Here is a 21392-nt window from a genome sequence, read left to right as displayed (position 1 = left end):
GGCTCCTATAAATACTCCACACTGCGACATTTTCTGTGTGATGCCCTGCATTTGACAAATCTTTTAAACAGCAAAAGCAAATCGTTTTTCTCTGATTTCTTCACTCATTCAGATAACATGCAAGTACCAAACGATTTATCCTTAACAAAACATGTGATATTGAAATAACTATTTTGAGATAAAAAAATTTCCACAAATTTATGCTTTCTGGCAAAATTTAAACAGCAAAAGCAAATCGTTTTTCTTTGATTTCTTCACTCATTCAGATAACATGCAAGTACCAAACGATTTACCCTTAACAAAACATGCGATATTGAAATAACTATTTTGCTCTGTTACACGAGAACCGTTCCCTAAAAGTGGGAAACCCGTTCCAGTGGTTGCCGCGCTCCCGGAAGCTTTGGAACTGTATGGGAACGTTTCTTTCTCTGTGGGAGCTGCAATGGGAGCTTGGGAAAGTTCCGGGAGATTTGAAGACTGTTTTTTTTGGAGTTCCTGCATTCCGTGGGGTTAGGGAATACAAAGCATGTAAAGAAATATGTTGAATTGCCCACAAAACATGAGGCTTTGTTGAAACCTTCGCAGGAATAAAGGCCAAAGACATCCTTAACACCGATATCCTTAATTGAGAAACTGGAGCAATCTCTTGATGGGTTAAGGAAGCGTGTGACACCTCAATGTAAGGGCGATATCTGGGATGTCATGCTAATGAGTATTTATTTTTTTGTTTATGTATATGTATATGTATATGTTTAGAAGATTGTGTGCATATTGTATGTGGCAATCAATGCTTAACCATTAGAGTCACTTTACTTTTTCTCATAAGAATAACTAGAGAAACATAGGTCAAACTGTTCCTTTGTATTTTTTAGGCAGATTGTTTCAAATACTGGTCATGTGTCAGAGAACTGATAATGAACTTGAAATTTTAATATTTTATATATATAAAAGGGAGAGACTCAGGAAGTAATATTTATATACAAGAGAGATTATATATTTAAATTGATTTGAATATTTGAATATTTTGATTTAATATTAATTTTGATTATTATATAATTATATATTTTTTATTTTTATATTTTTATTATATAATATTACCGTTCCAGATTAGCCGTTTCCTGTAAATTTTGGGGAAACCTCTAGCCGTTCCCGACACTCGTACCCAAGTTCCCAACGTTCCCATGTTCCAGAAACTCATGCAACATAGCTATTTTGAGATAAAAAGTTTCCACAAATTTATGCTTGCTGGCAAAAAATACAAGATTTCCACCTGAATTCATATGAATCATGGGAATCGTGTGATGAATTGCAAGATATCTATATATATATGATATGGAAACATAGGCAAGCATAAAGAAATTTTGTGAAAGAACGTCAGAGTTTTGGTGTGTGTTACAGTACAACGTCCCCTGCGTTATCTTGGGAAAGGGTGGTTGGAATCATGATCATGTACTGTGAGAATAGTAGTTGGAGGGGCTTCTTGTACGAGAGTGGAGCGCAGTGAAGGAAGAGGAGAAGTTCGGCAGATGGGGCATGTTGCGTGCAAGCGAAGCCATTCGTCGATGCAATTCCTGTGGAACATGTGAGTGCAATCAGGCATAACCCTCACAACCTCCGACTCCTTGTAATCGCTCAGGCAAATCGAGCAACACTTCTTATCCTCTGCTTCGTCTAATTCATTTCCTTCTGCAGATTTGAAGGACTGGCAAACTTTCTTGGAATATAACATCTTGGGGAGTGAATCCAAGGTCTCCTCCTCGATCCCAATTACAACGCCGTCGTGGTTCAAGCGAGCGGTATGAAGGGCGATGGCGCGCTGGTTAGCCCAGCTTAGTGGATCGAGTAAAGGAACAGTGGAGCGATAGCGTAAGAAGAGATACGAAAACGACAAGATCATGAGTATTACAATCACAGTTGCCAAGCAGAGCACTAGGCCAAACACTCTAGCAGTATTTGCAGGATTGGGTGGATTTGAATTTGGGTCCATGTCGATATATACTGATAAATATGGCGTGCCACAAACCAGCGAATTGGCGGTTCGCTTCCCTTAATCGTGTAATGAATGATCGAACGATTTCTGGGGGGAATGCAGTAATATATGAGGCATTCTTGATTTTATGGTCCTATTTTGTAGGCGATGAGAACGATGGATGGTTGTAGAACTTTTCTGATGTTATTTAAATAAATAAATAGACATCATCGATGATGTTAAACGGCCATGGCTAATATATTTTATTAAAATATTTTATATTTTGTTATTAAAATATGTCTGAAAATTTGTTATCATATCAAATCCGCAATAGTTTAGGGGATGGAAATATGTGACGCAGCATCCCAAAAAAAGGGGCCGCAATGCTATCGGAAAAAAAGAAATAGCTTGTTTACGTATGCAATGAGGGCATTGAGAAAGGTTATCCAGACAGGCTTTAGAGTCGTCCCGACCAATCATTTTATATATGATTTATTTATTTTCCAATCGAAGACCGCAAGGTTATACATACAGCCATGCTACCCATAAACATTCCATTGGTGAGTACTAGTCCAAAAATTAGTTCACACAAGCCAATAAAATATAATTAGCCATGGCCATTTAACATCATCCATGATGTCTATTTATTTATTTAATTAACATATTGATTATCTTAATGACGGTGGCACCACAAAAACATTCACAAGATTTAAATGATATTAATTTTTACACTGAAAAATTATCTATCGTTTTTCAAACATCATGAGCTTGCAACTTGCTGTGCCTTTTTGTTAGTGTTGATGGCCAACACCTGGTGAACCAGTGGTGAACCTACTGAGATCTTTCACACTCTTCTGGCTTATACAATGGCTTCCACGCTTTACAACAGCCTTGGTGTCCCTTTGATCCTTTGGCGAACTCCCTGCGAACTTCAGACGAAAGCTCAACAAAACTACTATCGCAGCAGACTTTTTTAAATCACAGAGGTACTCGATTGCAGAAATATAGTGTACTCTTTTTATTGCAGAAACTTAGAATATTACAGAGAGAGAATTTCTTTACAGAGATTGACTGTCGTCACTTTTACCGGACTGTATACCGTTCATAAAGAACAAGTAATACCGGAGGCTACCTGGCGATAGACAGACTCTGCCTCAGAAGTTTATGACTGACATCTACAAACTGAAAGACTCTTACTAATGGTTCAGCCACTTTAGGTTCTCACCAGTGCCGAGCACACTGATGCGCAGGCTTCCAAACCACCTAAGGACTTGAGTGAATCTTTCGTGGTGCAAGCAGATCAGACCCTTAGGTCCGTAGATGCAGAGCAGGAAATACACTCGACTCAAAACTCACAAGACTCAAGACTCTTAGACTCTCAAAACTCCGATGCCAAACAAATGAGCCTTACCCTTCTTATATAGGAAGAGAGGGGGGACAAACATTATTGCTGGTCGGATCAAAGAAAAGACTTAAAGCAAAAGGAATCATTGCTTTCCAGCTTTTACCAAAGCGACGTCCGCACAAAGATTCGGGTCTATCAGATGGACCGAATAATTGCTTTCGGGTAACGCTAAGATATTGTCTGTAAAGTAGATTCTTGTACTTAAAGTAAATTTGACAGATATCATGACTGTCTACAAAGTGGATGCTTTTGTACCAAAGCCCACGAGAAAAGATTGATGGAGAATATTACACTGTGGAGGCTTTTGAACAGTAAAGCCCACGGGAAAACTGGTCACAATTTAGCCCTTGTGACTGGTTCACATCAAAATATCTTGAGATCCGGAAATCGGTCCCGCTTATATTGCATAGTGTCCCATGCTTTGGTGTAGATTCGTTGGACAATGATGAGCTTCCCCAGCATGATTTGATGTTGTAATTTGGTAAGGACGAGCCATTCCATGTGCTCTCTCATATATTCTTCAAGGGAATTATTATATGGGGCGGTTTGATAGGTTTTCCATTCAGTACTAGCCATTTCTTTTACAGTATCATAGACTGGGTGATTACATTCTTTGTTACATTGCATAATACAGGTTTTACCCATATTTTTACAATATTTTTTATGCTCTATAGGATCCATAGCTGTCATGTTCATCCCTTAGTCTTTCCACCAATCTCTGAACCATTCACATTGCTGATAACCTTGGTAGTGGCCAACTGTGCTAAACTTGATCCTAGTATAATGCGTCTCTGTTTGATCATCAATATTTAAAAATTGCCACCAGAGCTTCTTGTAGTCTGCAAAATCATAAACAGTATCAGGAAACATGATATGGGGATCATTTCTGGGCCATCGAGCTGCAGGGTGAACTTTGCCATGACCAGGCTCTCTCCATAAATCTCTGGTCCTATAGATACAGACATGTCTTTCATATATTCCTGTGTTTTTCCCTCCATGATACCAGATAGTAGCAATATCATGAAAATTTTGTTCTAATGCTATTCTTGCTACTTCAGCATTTCTTCTAGCTTTATCATAGACCATGTCGTGTATCCATTTTCTTCCTTTTGGGTAGACTTTTCTTTCTGGCACATAATACTGGAGATCTGTATGGGGCTGTAGGTTAGCATCCAGTACTTTGGTATTGCGGAGCTGCCATGTCGGTTTCCAGTTTCTCTTGTAGGTCTCCCACTCTAATTCATCTGGCACAGTCTTCAAAATTTCTTGTTTCTGATTATTATCCCATTCAGTGATAATAATCATGACATGATCTTCTTTTTGTTCAATATATTCACGGCTAAGGAAGTCAGGAAGGCTGTTATCTTTTCCCTTGATATGCTCTACTGAGAAGTCAAAATTTGCAAAGAGTGCTTGCCATCTGGCAAACTTTGCTTCTCCAGCTTTCTTGATATCTTTAGATAAAACTTTCTGCATAGCTGAGGCGTCTGTCCTGAGAAGAAAAGGCTTGTTTATCAAATAAACTTCAAATTTGCTAATGCAATTCCATGCTGCTTTTACCTCTCTTTCAATGACAGAGTAGTTCTGTTCTGCTGAATTCCAGATTCCTGAAGCAAATTGAACAACCTGTTCTTCTTTTCCAATTCTTTGTTTCAAGATTCCTCCCCATCCAACATTGCTTGCATCAGATTCAACTATCTTAAAAGCTTGGTCATCAGCTACGTATAAGATAGGTAAAGATTTTACCTTGGCTTTAATTTCTTGGACTGCTCTGGTGTGGAGATCTGACCATTCAGGAGGGTTCTTACCAAGTCTTTTATTTAGCAGCTTCCTGTCACTGGCACAATCCTGGTAGAAATTGCTGACATAATTTAGGCACCCTAGGAACCTTTGCAGCTGTGTTTTATCTTTAAGCACATCTGGGAACTTATCTGCAAATTCGATGGCATGTTGTTGTAGAGAAATTTTCCCGTTACAAATTGTGTGTCCCAAGAATTTTATAGAAGTCTGGAACACTTCTATCTTTTTCTTGCTCAATACCAGTCCATTCTTTTGAACCAATTTCAAGAAAATATTTACATGTTTGAAATGGTCATCAATATTCTTGGAGAAAATCAAAACATCGTCAATATAAACAATTAGCCAATCAAAGTATGGCTTGAAGATATCATCCATGACTTTCTGGAACTTTGAGGGAGTATTCTTGAGGCCGAATGGCATGACATTCCATTCATAATTCTCTACAGGAATACTAAAAGAAGTCTTAAGTTTATCTACTTCATCAATGGCAACTTGCCAAAATCCTGCTTTTAGATCAAATTTAGAAAATACCTTGGCTCTAGCAATCCTTCTGATCAAATCTCCCTTGTGTGGAATTGGGTAGGTATCATCAGCCAGAACTGAATTTAGAGGCTTATAATTTATGAGAGAATTCTTCTAATTTGTTCAGCTCTTTTATTCACATAGAATCCATAGCAATTCCAGGGGCTATTGGATTCTCTGATCAGTCTTCTATCAAGCAATTGCTAGATTTATTTTTGGCAAAGATCTCTGTATTTTTTGCTCATTGGGATGGCTCTTCTCTTACAGGGTTTTCTAGTATACCCTTCTTTGTAAGGCAATTTGGTAGTATGCTGCTTCCTATGCCAGAAAGCATTTGGCTCTTCTGAACAGCATGTTTCTTGCAATTTTTCTTTCAGATCTTGGATTTTTCTTTTTATGTGGGATTATTTTAATTGTTCAACTCCTAGTGTGCCTTTCAGATCTTTGAGATCTGCCAACAAAAATTCTTCTTTATACAATTTTTGCATGGCTTGGACCATTGTTGAAATCCTTGGACTTGAGACATAAGGAAGTTCAAATTTCTTTTTTTTACCTTTTGAGGTAGGAACAGAGATAAAATAGCCGGCTCTTCCTCCCTTTAGCCTGGCTGAGCCATGGGGCTCCACTGTAGCTAGAAAGACATTTCCTAATATACAGTCAACAGGAACGTCTGCAATGGCAAACTTAATATATACACAATGAGTGTCAAAACATAATGAGGTTTTGGGAATTTCATATTGGAGTTTCTTATTGCCCAGTCCTACAACCTCTCTTTCAGCTGAAACCCAATACTTGGCTGGAATATTTTTGATATTAAGGATGTTAATATCTGCACCTGAATCTAGTAATGCAATCATTTGAAATTTTTTTCCTTGGATGCAGATTTTTACCTTAACATGATGTTGCTGATAGGTGATTGTGAATAACCTCATATCTTTAAATCCAAAATGTGGATCTTGCATTCCTTCAGCAATTTGCACTTCTTGATGATATGCAGTAGGATTCCAAGAATCATCTTCTTCTTTCTTCTATGTTTTTCCTTTTTGTAATTCTGCAATTTGGACTTTAATTGCAGAGATTTCTGCTTTGAGGTGGTGAATTTCACCACTTACTTCTCCCAGAGTCAATGACCTGACTTTTCCTGGCTTTTGATGATGCATTTGGAATGACTTAGTATTTCTTTCATAAGATGCATCAATAAATAAAGGCTTTTTACCTGATTCTTTGGAAGCTTTGGTTTTGAGCTGGTCAGTGAATGCTTCAATCAGGCGATTTTTCATATCTCCTTCCTCCATTGCCCTTATTTGAGATAGAATCTTCAATTCTGCTTCTTCTTCAGTAGATGCCATGAGAACCTTTTCTTTTGGAGGCTTAGGCCTTTCTTCTTCACTGGAGCTGGTGTAGTATTCAGAATCATCTTCATATAAAACATGGCAAGCACATTCTTCTGAATCTGAACACGGACATTCTGATGAGTCAGATTCATAACACTGTCCTATATTAGCCTTCAATTCTTCTTCTGATGTAGTACTAAAAGAATCAAGAGAAGATTCTTCTAGTTGATGATGTTGGGTTGTATCTTTGATAAAAAGATTTGTGCATCTTTTTGTAACATGTGTCTTGGATTTGCATCTAAGACAAAAAATAGGTCCCGAGTGTTCTTGCTTGACTTGCTTGGAATTTTGAGCATAAACAACTGTCTTCTTTCCTTTATTGAGCTTTGATTCTTCTCCTTGAGGGCATCTGGAAGTTGTATGCCCATTCTGGCCGCACAGCCAACAAGTGATTTTATTCCATTTTCTTGTTTGGCTGAATGCAGATGAATATCAGAGTGGTTGTAATAATGGGTCTTCAGAACATATCTGTAATAACCCTTCTTCTTATATCTCTGATGCTTATCCTTTGTAGGATATCTTCTTTTATCCTTTGGGTAATTTCTTTTATTCCTGTACAAAGTTTCTTTAAATTATCTTTTGGCTCTCTTTCTGGATTTTTTTTTCTTAACCAAAGGATCATCTATTGTGAGTCCATACTTGCTGCAGATGGACATTTTGTCTGGTAACCTTGATAATTTTTCCAGAGATCTGTTAACTTTTGAACTAGTACAAAGACTTACCAATGTCTTTGTAATATGAGAATATATCTCACCCCATGTGTAAGATTCAAAAGGTAACTGCAAAATCTCTTGCATTTTGATGTAGTCAACAAATCTAGAAGGTAGAGCAGTAAGGTATACCTGTTTCCATAACAAATTCTTAGAGTCTTTTACCTCATAGATCCACTGCATCCAATCTCTATGGAAATCATCGCACTGTGACATTTTATGGCACTTGAGGTTCATAAGAATAACCTCATGTTTATTGGCGATTTCTGTTTCGCTGCCACACCAATGTTCCAGAATCATTGATGTCAATGCACCAATCATATTGCTGATGACAATACCATCTGGATTGTGAATAACATCTCCTTTCTCATCTTTGAGAACTTCTGCTTCCATGGTTTCAATGAGTTTAGGAGAAGATTCAGTCTCCCACCACCTGAGGAGAGTACCTGTAAAACATTGAATGATGGTTCTGCAAGCATCTATTTCAGATTTACCTCTGAGACACATGAGCTTATATTCAGTATACATCAAATCTATCATTTGGCGAATTTGGCCAATACTCATGTTATCAATGTTCCATTCTCTGTGAGAGTCAGGGAAGAAAGTATGAGCTTCAGGCATTTTCCCTTTTCCTTCAATATCAGGAGTAGAATATCTAGAAAATCTATGAACCTCTTAACGCTTTCATATCACTTTGTAACTCAGTTAACAACCTTGATTTAATTAGGAAACTTTCACTCATCTCCCTTCTATTTCACACATTAATTTTAATATCAATTTGTATATTATGCTATCTCATATGATATAAAAATATAAGTGGTTATATAATGCACAACTAAAATTTAACATATAGAAAATATAATACACATCACACTAGCAAAATAGTATAAAAGTACATATAAATATTATTTATTTTTGGTAAATAGGTTGTTAATATGGGATAATCCTCTTAACTTAGTCATTGGTTTACTTGTTTTTTTTTTTTTCAACATGACACTTTTGTGTTTATTTTAATGTATATAATCGAAAGAGTTGATCTCTTTCTCTACAATGTAGTTTGAGCTATCATACCAATTTTTGATATCCAACACAATATTCCTGGGAGAATCTCATTGTTTCCATCTACAAGATTCATATAGACAATTTCACAATAGAATTACAATCACAATCTAATATCTATTATAGGCTTTGTTCCATTTCTCTTGTACCTCAAACCACCTTAGTATCATGGATAAAATGATGGTTAAATGAAGAAGACAATGACCTTCAACTTCTCAAAAACAAAAAACAAGTATGCATGCTTTGAACTTACCACTTGAGATGGATATCCAAGGGTTGATTTGCCATTTAGTACAAGTTAAGGGAAAGACTTTCAGTTACAATACAACATTATATTAAACTAGCTTTAGCCCCTTTGACCCCGCTTCAAGCCCCTCTTGTTTCTCACTAGTAGAATCATATCCACCATCATTTTAGTCCCTCTTGTCCCACAATGAATAATTTCATTTTATTAATAAATTTAATGTACATTATTTATATTACTTGGTCCTTGACCATACATTTCAGCTTCTAGGCTAAATCACATATTTAGATTAAATCTATGGGGATCAAAACCAAGATGTTAAATCCCCCTTGCCCTTGTCTTTGTATTTTCCATGGTACACGCCACCATATAAGTATACAAATATATAGTTCTTTCATCAAAATTATGTTTGCATTATAATATCAAAAACGTTGTAGGTATGTCTCCACTATGGTATCTCCCAACTCTCATGGTGCTTCTTTAAGATATAGTAGGTCCACTCTATTCTACTCGCCCTATGCATTTTTTCTTGAGCACCTTGTCTTTCATCTCCAATATAATCTTTGCCTCTAGCTCACATTGCATTCCTTTTCCTCAAAATAATACGATCCTAGATGTTCCTCTTTTTTAGTACTTCACTCATGTCTTCATTATTCAATTGTTCTTATAACATCAATCAAGAAAAAGTATAAATATTATACCCATTACTTATTTAGCAATAAATTAATTTGCAAGAACTCTCAATTCCACAATGTAAAAGGTATTCAAAAGTAAATATATATTTTCAATGTAATTTTTATTTAATAATTATCTATATGACTAATTCTCTACTTCACAAAACTACCATGGGCAAGAAATTTTCTCACTATTCTTTCAAACATTCCCTTATTATTTCCAACCATCTTAGCACATGAATTTTTCTGCAACAATTTCATTTATGTAAGTTGCCTCATCATTGTTGCATTCAATAGTCCCTCAAGCGATCCATCTTGCCAATGTTTTTATGTGAAAGGAGAGTGTCAACTTACAACTAAACACCCATTTCAATTGTCTAATTAATACCTGTAGCAACCGAAAATTTCTAACAATCTTATTTATAAGGCCACATTTTTTTAGCCATCAACGTTTCCCATAACTCTATTACCACGATAAAGCTTTCATGTATTCCATAATCATAGGACCACTCTAATTACTCATGCATACACACTCAATGCATCCTTGCGTTGGTTTTAGAATATCATATTCCTATATCATGTATTCCATCATAATGAATTGGAAGGTGTTTCCTACAAGTTGACACATCATCCAACCACCTCCCTAATACTTGTTCGACCATTTGGACATCTTACTTTTTATCCCAACACAATAATTGGTGTTCTCGGTGCTTAAAAAAAAGGTCATAGTCTAGGACACCTATACAAGTAGGGAGCCTAATCGATACTTCTTTACTATTATATTATTTCCATATGAAACCATATTATGGCCTCATAGATGTTGGTATTCACTTCTATACTAGCATTATATCTACTAACCCAATAGTAAACACAATGATATGGTGCATTTAATTCACATGAGTGTAATCACAAATTGGTACTAGAGCATGGATACTACAATCAAGTTATATGCGGTAGGCATCATAACATAGAATAGAAATTGCAAAGAAAAGAAGATATAGGCTATGGGTGTTCACATGAAGATGATGGCCCCAAAAGTGGCAATGGGGCCATTAGGAATGCATGCGCGTTCCCAGGAATGTGCATGCATTCCTACATTTCCATTTTTTGCAAGGCTCAAGCTACCAACCAAGATCTCAACCAAGCCACAAACTTAGCATGTCTTAGAAGTGTATGTGCGTTCATACGAATGTGCATGTGTTCTGAGGAACACACATGCATTCTTAGTGCAACCCATTTTTATGCACTCACAACACCATTTTTACTATTTTGAGACTGTTATATGTCTTTTTAAGATTCTATTGTAGTGGCTACAACCACCCTCCAAAATTTTTGCTTAGCCTTATTTTGGAGCCTCCCTTCCAACCTTCACAACAACTTTCCTTGCTTTGTCAAGTTCACAAGCTTCAATGTCATTCTTGCTCGAAGGAATCCTGTTGGTTACAACTTGATCCATTCCCCTCACAGGTTTTTCACTCGGACATCATCCAACTGCAGGCTCAAAAACTTCCCCTTAAAAATTACGCATTTCTAGAGGGAAACCATCCTTCCCTCCAGAAATTGTGCAATCCTCTCTAGAAGCCTACTAGGCTTCAGGATTGTGCAATCCTGCCTGCCAACACTCCCAGCAGGATTTGCGCAAATTTCCATAGCAAGGCTGCTCAGCCCAGAATTTGTGCAAATTTGGGTAGCAGTTAGCTGCTCTTCCCAAAAATTGCATAAATATCATGGGTAGCCTACCCAGCTCCAAGCCAGAAATGTGGATTTTTCTCCAACAGTTGAGCAGTCTCTTACATGTGCAGTTGAGTTGACCAGTTCCCGCTGGGACTAAGCAAAACAAACTTGCATCCATGGGTTCCTTCTCCCAAGGCACCATGCAAAGGCATCCCTTGTTTCAGGGATCTATGTTTAGAAGTTGGAGGTTACATGAAAGGAGAAATTCCAAAAACTCCAACCAAGTGTCGCTTCCCCTAGATTCATGGCATGCGCATCACAACCTCAATGTTATCAAAACTCATCAACCAGACGCTGCAAAGCTCATTCCTCAGATCAACCTTGCATCTCTGGCATCCCACATCACATCTAGGAGTAGTCGGCACATTCAACTCAACTATTTTGGGGTAAGCCCATTTCACATGCCTTGTACTGCATTTTTTTGAATAGAAACCTAACCACTGATGCTTCTAAGAATGTCTAATACAGGAGGGTGAAGATGAATTATTTTAGTTTCTGTATGCTCCCTTCTATTGAATCCCAGGGTTTCTTCCTGTAATATCATTGATGTGTAATTCAATGGGAAAAAAGGGTTGGAATATGTAGTTGATGACAATTATGTATATTCCCTCTAATCTGTAGACAAAAAATTCTTTCAATTCACAAAATGACTACTATTACTTGTAGAAGTTAGGGTACACCAACATATAAATTATGGGTGGATGAATGAGAGGGTCCACTTACTTTTCACCACATGGCCTAGGATAAGGATAATTGGAGACAAAATTGACCCTTGGTAGTGTTATTTCACCATCTGAGGCTTCCTGTAGGAATTTCCCGGGCTTCATGTAGCATTTGCAGGCTTCCAATAGCTTCCTGTAGCTTCCTCCTATAAAACTGACAGATTAAGGTTCTACTCTCCTCAATGGCTCCCAGGCGCATCCTTAGCCTAATGCTTTTGTAAATGAGCATAGATGCAAGAGAATATTAGATTCAATATGTTATATGGTATTTTTGGCCAGGGCTTGGAGTGCTATAATGACTTGGCAGAGGCATGAGTTTTCTTGTTTTGGACCATTTCCCCACCTGGAGTGATAATTCTCACATCCCTGGTAATCGAATCCCAATCTATGTTATCTAATCTTGACTTTATTAATAATCCCATGTGACATGATTACTCATAAATCACATTTTGTTCACTAACTGAGGGTGGCCAAGTTAACTCGCCACCTCCAACTTATAAAAAATACCTTACCTCGACATTCATACATTTTTCATTATTTTACACATAGGGAGGAGCTAAGAGGTTTCCATACCTCTACCAACCTCGTGTTTGATAAATGCATGCTGGAATGTTGGACCTTTGTACTATTACCCAGAGAGTTGTCTTGTTGTCTTTTCTAGCTCTTGCATATATTTTATTTGCTCTTGTGTGTTTGATTATTCTTGTTTCTATGTGTGCAGGTCCTTTGTTGATATCCTAGGTGATGTTTATGCTATTTTAGAGTCCTTATTGGATTTTTAGAGTTCCTCATGAGATGGTATCATCCCCTCAAATTCATTGGAAGGAAAAACTAGCCTTCTCACTTTTTTGTAATGGTTGCACATGTTACTATAGGAGAATCCTGTAGCAGCAATTTTCTTCTCTTCCAGTATATTTTAACTTCAAGGGAGTGACGAGGAGGAGTGTAGAGGGATTCAAGAATAATGTTAGGGACATTATTGAGTATAGTATGGTTTTGGAAATGGAGGGAATGTACTCTGTGTTTTTTCAGAAATTTTTAGGATGAGATAGAGGTTAGGGTTAGTTTTGAAAGATATTGACTTTTTTTGTGAACATGGATGTATAAAGGATGGATGAGTGGTGGATCAGGATGGGAGGTCCTAATTTAAATTTATTAAGATCATGCTAGGTGATTTTATCATTCATATCCCCTACCCATATATTTTCAGGACCTTCCTCTAGTGCTATAGGATCTTCCTGTAACAATTAGTGTCTTCCTGTATCAATCCAGAGACGGTCTGAAATTGGATTTTTTGAGCCACTAGGACAGTGGAGAATGGTGAGGACATGGGTTTCATGGAGGAGATGGAGTGGATGGAAACTTGAGGATGCTAGCCATGTAGCCCTGAAATTTTCCACTATCCTCAAAACCTACGAAATGACAAAAAATATTAATAGACATGTTGTGGCTCCATGTCATGAAATTTCCCTTTGATTTTTCTAGTTTATATTTTTTCTTCTTTTTTTTGAGGGACACACAGGCTTCCTTAGGAGAGGTTTTCAACCTGTATGCATGCCCAGAGTGCCTCAAGGCAAGTTTTCACCCAGGGATATTTTAGTTTTTTATTTTTTATTTTTTTACTCTTGGGATGCCTCGGGGAGGTTTTCAACCCAAGAGTTGTCCTCAGATGCCTCTTAAAGGTTTCTGTCTAGGCCTTTTATTTTATTTTTTCTTTTTTGTTCACAAACAAAAATTATATCTAGAAATGTTGTGACTTGGAGGCTATGACACTTCCAATAACATTCAACTCTTTGTTGTTAGTGCTAATGAATTCTTCCTTGGACATAGGCTTTCTATATAGATTTAATATGTAGCCATTGATAAGAAAGGGAATCCCATCATCATCAAGGGTCCTAATTTGTACAGCTCCATTGTCATGGAATTTCTCTATTAGGTATGGTCCTAACCATCTTTTCATCCATTTTCCTTTGAATTACTTGAACCTAGAGTCATATAGAAATGCCAAATCCCCTTCTTGAAAAACTTTATCCTTGATATTCCTATCATGCGAGATCTTCCTCTGCAATTGGATGACTTTGGTGTGTAGGAGGGCCTACATTCTGAATTCATCCAATCCATTTAACTAAAGAGACCTCTCCTGTTGTGATTTGGTGACATCTAAATCCAATTGGACTGCCATTCTCAAGGTATTGTACTCAAACTCAATAGAGAGCAAATCTTTCTTTCCATAGGCAAAGTCATAAGGTAAAAAACCAATAGTTGTTTTCGAAGTTGTGTTATAGGCCCAAGTGGTCTCCACTAATCTATTTTCCAAATCCTTTTTGTTCCTACTCACAACCTTGGTAAGGATGCCCTCTAATGTTCTATTTGTGACCTCTACTTGTCCATTGGCCTGAGGATGATAGGAAGTAGATTTTTTGGGCTTTATATGATGTTGCATTAAAATATTCTTGATCAGATGTGATGTGAATTGAGTTCCTTGATCAATTACTATCTCTCTAGGTTACCCAAACTCGTAGAACACATTCTCCCTTCAGAATTGAACAACTTTCACCTCTATTGCTACATTGATAGATTTTGTCTCAACCCACTTTGTCAAATAATCAGTGCACACAATGATGTACATTTTCTGCCCTGATGGTGGATTAATTGGCTCAATGAAATCCATGCCCCACTTATCAAATGGAACCAAAGCCACTTGATTTTGCAAGGGAATTTCATCCTTGGGGGTTGGTTTCCCCATATTCTGGAACTGATCACATTGACTTGTGTACCTTCTTGCATCTTGGTGGAGAGTGGGCCGGTAGTATCCAGCTTGTAGAGCCTTGAAATCCATCCTCTTGGCATCAAAGTGACCTCCATAGGGCCCATCACGATAGGCTGAGATGACGTCAAAGAATTCCTCTTCCCTAACACATCTCCTCGAGATTTGATTTGTTTCAAGCTTGAAGAGATTGCCCCCAATCCAAGTGAAAGGTCACTCTTCCTTACAATTTTTCTCTTCTCCTGGGATGACAAATTTGGAGGGAATTTTGCAACAACTAGGTAGTTGACTATGTCAGCAAACCACGGAGAGAGAACCGAAATAGAAAATAAGTATTCATATGGATGTTAACCATCAACCATCCCTTCATCAATGCAAGCAAAGCATGTCTAGACAAAAAATCTAGTATATTTTATTTACCTTGCTTTTCAATGATAGTTAAAGAAAATTGCAGTAATAGTAGCAACCATCTAATAATTCTAGCATTCGCATCAGGATTGTACATCGAGTACTTGATAGTTGCATGGTCAATATGCACGAAAATTTGATATCCAGTGATGTAGTGTCTGAACTTGTTCAAAGAGTGTACAAAATCTATGAGTACTTTCTCAGTTACAGTGTAGTTCAATTTAGTCTTAGACATACTTTTACTAATGAATTAAATGGAATAAGGTAAATTATCATCTATCTTGCCTAAAGTTGCTCCTACAATATTGTTAGATTCATCAACATGGATATGAAATGGAAGAGCCCAATTTGGGCCTCTAAGTACGGGTGAAGTGGTTAATTTTTCTTTCAAGACCTCTAGGGCCTCTGGGCAACAATCTTAGTAGCAGAATTCCAAGTCCTTGGCCAGCAATCCAAAAAATGGTGAGGCTAATTTTCTGAACTCTTTGATAAACCTTCTATAATATCCAGCTAAGCCTAAGAAGATCCTAACATCCCTCTGCTTTTGAGGAGTAGGGACCCTTTTTATGATGGAAATTTTGTTTGGATCCACTTGTATTCCCTCCCTAGATATTGAATGGCCAAGCACAGTCCCTACATTCACAAATAATTCACACTTCTCAAAACTAAGTGAGAGGTTCATTTCAATGCACTTACTAAGGACTGTCCCGAGGTTATGGAGAGCTTCCAGGAATTCACACCCATAGGGAGTGAAATAATTCATGTAGATCTCTACAATGTCATAGACCAGCTTAAAGAAGATGCTCAGTACTTCCCTTTAAAAATTGTGAGCGGAAGTACATAATCTGAAAGGAAGGACCTTGTAAGCAAATCTACCCCAAGGACAAGTGAATGTGTTTTCTCATGGTCCTCTGGGCTGATCTGGATTTGATTGTAACCACTAAATCCATCCAAGAAAGAGAAGAACTTATTCCCTGCAAAACTATCTAAAATTGATCAATGAAATGTAAAGAGAGATGGTATTTCTTAGTGGCTTTGTTCAAATCTTTGTAATCAACACAGATCCTCCACTTTCCATTCTTTTTTAGGACCAAGACTAGAGGGGACACCCACTCACAATCTGAGATGGGGTATATGGACCCTACATCCAACAACTTTTGCACCTCTTCCTTTATTATGTCTTTGAGGGTTGGGTTCATTCTGCTATGAGGCTGGTGCACAAGTTTGTATCCCTCCTTTATGTATATGTGATGAGTACACACCAAAGGATGCACCTCTTTCATTTCTTTATAGCTCCAAGCAAATGCATCTAAGTTCACTCTCTGCATTTTCCTCAACTTCACTTCTTGGTTTGCTGAGAGAGAGGGGTTAATATTCAAGGTTCTAGATGGACCAAACTCTACCATTTTCACATTTGCAAGACTTGGTTCCACTAGGCATAACTAAATCCAAGGATTACGCTCAATTTTCTTCACAAGCTCATCAAGAGGTGTGGTTTTGGTGGGTTGGTTTTGGTGGATTTTGTGAATGAGGTCATCTTCATCAAGTTCTGCCCCTCATATAACAATGTTTAGAGTATTGATTGGATGGGATGTTGTATGATACACTTCATCTTCCTCATCCTCCTCCAACCATAGGGGTAAGTCATGCTCAATGGATGGTTGAGTAGGAGGGTACAATACCAACTGTTTAGAAAATTGCTCATTCTTAAGGGTCATGTTCCCAACTGTGAAACTTATGTAGTCATCAACATAGGCTAGCCATGGTCTTAGAAGGATGAGAGGATAACCATTGATTTTGATCTTGGGCTGGAGAACTAGGAAGTCGGAAGGATACTCCCACTAGTCAATAGAGGCCCTTACATCTTCAAAAACTCCCTCAGTAGAGAGTGTGGACATATCTACAAGTTTCAATTTTGTGGTGGTCTTTCTCAATGATACTTGGAGGTTTAGCTTGAGCATGGTTTCTTTATTCATCAAATTGATGGAAGCCACAATATAAATCAAGTTGTGAGGGAAAATGATGCCATCAATTTGCACATCTACCACAGGACTTCCAAGATCTAGATATTTTGGGTTAATCACTCTCCCAAGCATTAGATTGGATAATTGACCAATAACATTGATGGTAGGGGTGCGTTTCTTTCTCCTCTTAGGATATTTTAAGAATTTATCTTTTATAAGCTTATTGTATATGGGAACATCCTTGATTACTTGGAGGAGTGTATTTTTAATACACAGGTTCTTCAATTTTCCCAAAAGTTAAGTCTCTTTTGGGGTGTGTTAGTTAGGATGGATGAATCTCTTAGGAAAAGTAGGTGGATTTACTTGAGGGTTATCCTCTTCCTTTACCTCTTCGAGCTCCTCAGGTGGAGATGGAGGTTGGTTATCTGGGAGCACTCTTCCAGAGATGAGGTTGATTTCTTAAATATCTGTAGCATAGGTAGGGTAAGATGTCTCTCCACTATAGACCAGTTGTGCTTGGTTCTAATTTGGGTTCAGATTTCATTGAGCAGGCATCTGAGGTTACTCGTGTGGAGTAGGATGAATAAGATATGCTTGAGATGGAGGTGGAGGCAGTAACGCAGGAGGTTGGTTGAGTTGAGGCCTCCACCATTGTGATGGATTATTCCACTGAGGATGTGTAGAAGCATATGGCTAAAAGGTTTGATTGACAGTTTTGGGACGATAATAAGTTTCATAACGCCAAGGAGAAGATTTGGACCATGATGGATGAGTGTAAGAGTACCAAGGTGGTAGGGGTACATTCTAGATGGAATGGTAATAAGAGTAGGATGCACCTTGCATGCCCTATTGGTATGATTGAGGGCCTTTTTGATTGACGAAATAGAGTTCTTCAGCCCCACCTTTTGCCCCTTGGTATACATCTTTCAATCCAAGAAAATAAGGACACTTATATGTGGCATGGTTTTCCTCAAAGACTAAGGAGACCTCTATAACATTTAATGGACATTCATTTCCAGGGTACCTTCTAGTGCATTTAGGGAAAAGGATAACTAAGGCCCTCTCTGCTTTCTCTTGTCTTCTCTTGATCTACATGGTGTCCATTTTCAAAATGGAGGGATGCAACATTTCACTTTTAAATTCCTCCAACATGTTCCCAATTTCATTCTTGATGGATGTTGTGGAGGGAGAGGAACTGATCAAAGCTTGATTAGCCCTACCCTTCTTCCTAGGAGTCCTAGAATGGGTTTTGAATACTTTCTTGATGTCTTCATAAGGTATCTGATAGATTTCTTCCTCGAACAACATGTTGAGGTTATCCATTATGTCCTCCTTGATTCTTATGAGAAGGAATAACTTGAGTGATTCAAGATCAAGGATGCATCTGGCCCTCCTATAACGGAGCTGGAGTATTTCGTCATTGTCTTCCAAGGATTCATCAAGTCCAAGATTCATTATAAATATTTCCTCTTTGGTGTCTTTTGAACTACACTAGTCCCTATACTTTTTGTTAACGGGTTGCTGCATTTGAGCCCAGGTAGTGAAGTTTTCCCTAAGTAGACCCATGAACTAGTGTAAGGTTGCATCCTTAAGGGTGGATGTGGACAATTTTAGCTTTTGGTCATCAGAGGTATAGTCATAAGTCCTAAAAACAACATCAAACTTAAATAGTAAAGTATCAGGGTCCTTTGAGGTTAATTCATGGAAGTGAGGAAGGGTAGAAGGCCTTATCTTCTTCATCCCAACATATCTGTTAGTTTCTTTGATGGGAAAAACCTCCTCGTTCTTGTTTTCAGCCATTGTTTGGGTATGTGTAATGGGTTATTATTCTTTTCCAATAGGTTATTTAGACATCTATGATTGTTCATCTAAGGGGTCTTTTAACTCCCCTGTAGTTAGAGAGGGAAGTTGAGAGTCACCGAAGAAAAGTGAAGGTTGACTGTTTGATGGTGTGGTGTTATTTGGCAAGAAGTTTCCTAGAGTGTGTCTACTCCTATGAGGAACGAAATATTTGTTTTCTTTTTTTTTAGGATCTTTTTCAAAACTGAGTTCAAAACAAAAGAAAAAGAAAAAATAACATCTATGTAGGTACCTCCTTGTTAATGGAGCCAAAAATTTGTGAGACCTGGTATTGCACCAAAAGTGCTGGAACTTCTAAAGGCTCTTCAACTTTACTTATCAACTCGGGGTTTGTACAAACTTCTACATGAAAATTCTATATACACAGTATACGGATTCTACTCATACCACCCTCAACTAGGTCACTTGATAATTAGGGCTCCAAGGCCATTCCTTTACTGAACTTAAAGGAGATTAGCTACTCAAAGAAGAACGTAAAATCTATTCCTAGTGTAAATAAAGTAACTTCATTTCAACTCTAACTTATAAATGTTGTAAACTTGTAAATGCTAATGATTCCATTCATGAAAAACAAAAGAATTATGCTAATTGTAGAAAGGAAACTACTCTAATTTGCAATAAATCATCTAGCTATCAGTTTTTCTTGAAAATAGAATATCATCCTACCAATTCACAACTCAAGAATTCATGTGTTATTTATCTAATTCACACTTGCAGGTTAAGTAAGGTCCTAATTTCCAAATTTAGAATGAAAGAACTAATGATATTCATTGTTGGAGGAAAGAAAAAGGAATGAAGGGAATGACGTAGGTGGTATTTCTATTCATGGAATCCAAGTTCAGGGGCTAAGCTATTCCTCAACTAAGATATGCTATCATTGAAAGTCAAAAAAAGGTCAAAACACGCTACTACAAGTGTGCTACAACATTCCTATAGTGTTACAGGAAGTCTTGAAATGCCACAAGAAGTTGGCTGAGAGGGTTTGGAAGCTAAGAATGATGGGATGAAATGATGGAAAGGTAAATGAAGGTTCTGGATTATGTAGGGATGGTGACCAACACCCCTAGCCAAGACGAACACTTCAGGAAGGCTAGATTTCGCTAAGAGGGAACAATGTAAACATTGAAATGGGAACTGATACTGTTACCCGTTTCATAGAGATAGCAAAAAAGTGACCTGATTTTGAAAAGGGGTGATGCAGAATGAACATGCTTTTTTTAGAGCATAGTTTTTGGAAGGAATGTCATGGGAAGGATAGTTTTATGTACATTGTGTTTTAGAATGGTAGTGATTTTCATGCTGATTTAAAAAAGTGAGTATTCTGCATCACCCCCTTTCTTTAAAAGACCTGTTTTTTGGCTTTAAATTTTCTAATATATAAAATGTCAATAATTATTTTGCAAATTTGATCATTTTTAAAGTGGTTGTTTTCTTTACATTTTCTTGTTTTTTATTTTAATTTTAATTTTTTTTGTGAGGTTTTTATTGTTTTGCATTTTGAAATTAGGAGGTCGATATTTAGAATTTTCGATATTCTACATATTTATACATCCTTAATTAATTTTTCAATCCACATGAAATAATTGTTTCTGAAAAACAATATTTTTTAGCAATGGGCATAAAAATAACCATTTGTAATATAAATATAACTAAAAAACTACAAGTTTTGATAATTTTTTGCTAGAATTGACATGTCAAAATCACAATTTCTATACGATAATTTTAACTAAAAATGGTTAAATAATAGTTTTTTTTATGAATTTCAAGTCAAAAAAATAATAATAATTGCTTTTTTTTCAAAAAAAAATGATTAACTTAAAAATCAATGGGAAAATCACATATTACAAATATTGAACGTATAACAACCCTAATTGAGTGTTTATTCTTCTCATAAAATGTCAAAGTCAAAACATTGCAAAGCTTGATTTACAAGCATAACTTAAATTTAATCAACAATGTCACGTAATCCAAATTCTTCGTCCTCTAGAGTTTCATCATTGTCTTCTTCCACAATATTTTTTGTTTCCTTTCGCTCAATTTCCTCTTTTAATGCGTCTTTGATGTCTGCGAATCTCCCAATGTATGTCTTTCCAAACATTTTATGTAATGGTGGTTGGGGTTCCTTTGCCTTTTTTGCCACAGGTGATTCACTAAAGTCCC

General features: G+C 37.1%; 1 protein-coding gene across 1 annotated transcript; it reads right to left on the bottom strand.

Annotated features, from left to right (window-relative positions):
* Positions 1 to 1414: 1414 nt before the first annotated feature.
* LOC149142667 (RING-H2 finger protein ATL57-like) lies at positions 1415 to 1987 on the bottom strand. Its single transcript, XM_089451548.1, has one exon. The coding sequence runs from the start codon at positions 1985 to 1987 to the stop codon at positions 1415 to 1417; it is 573 nt and encodes a 190-aa protein (XP_089307674.1).
* Positions 1988 to 21392: the final 19405 nt, after the last annotated feature.

This window comes from Pinus tabuliformis, chromosome X, assembly GCF_031772625.1.
Source record: "Pinus tabuliformis cultivar Carrire ecotype Pingquan chromosome X, CPIR1, whole genome shotgun sequence".
In the NCBI taxonomy this organism is placed as follows: Eukaryota; Viridiplantae; Streptophyta; class Pinopsida; order Pinales; family Pinaceae; genus Pinus; species Pinus tabuliformis.
This window is presented reverse-complemented; position numbering and strand designations above follow the sequence as displayed.

Excerpts from the sequence above, each read along its gene's own strand:
- LOC149142667 (XM_089451548.1), bottom strand. The coding sequence starts at position 1,987 with ATGGACCCAAATTCAAATCCACCCAATCCTGCAAATACTGCTAGAGTG.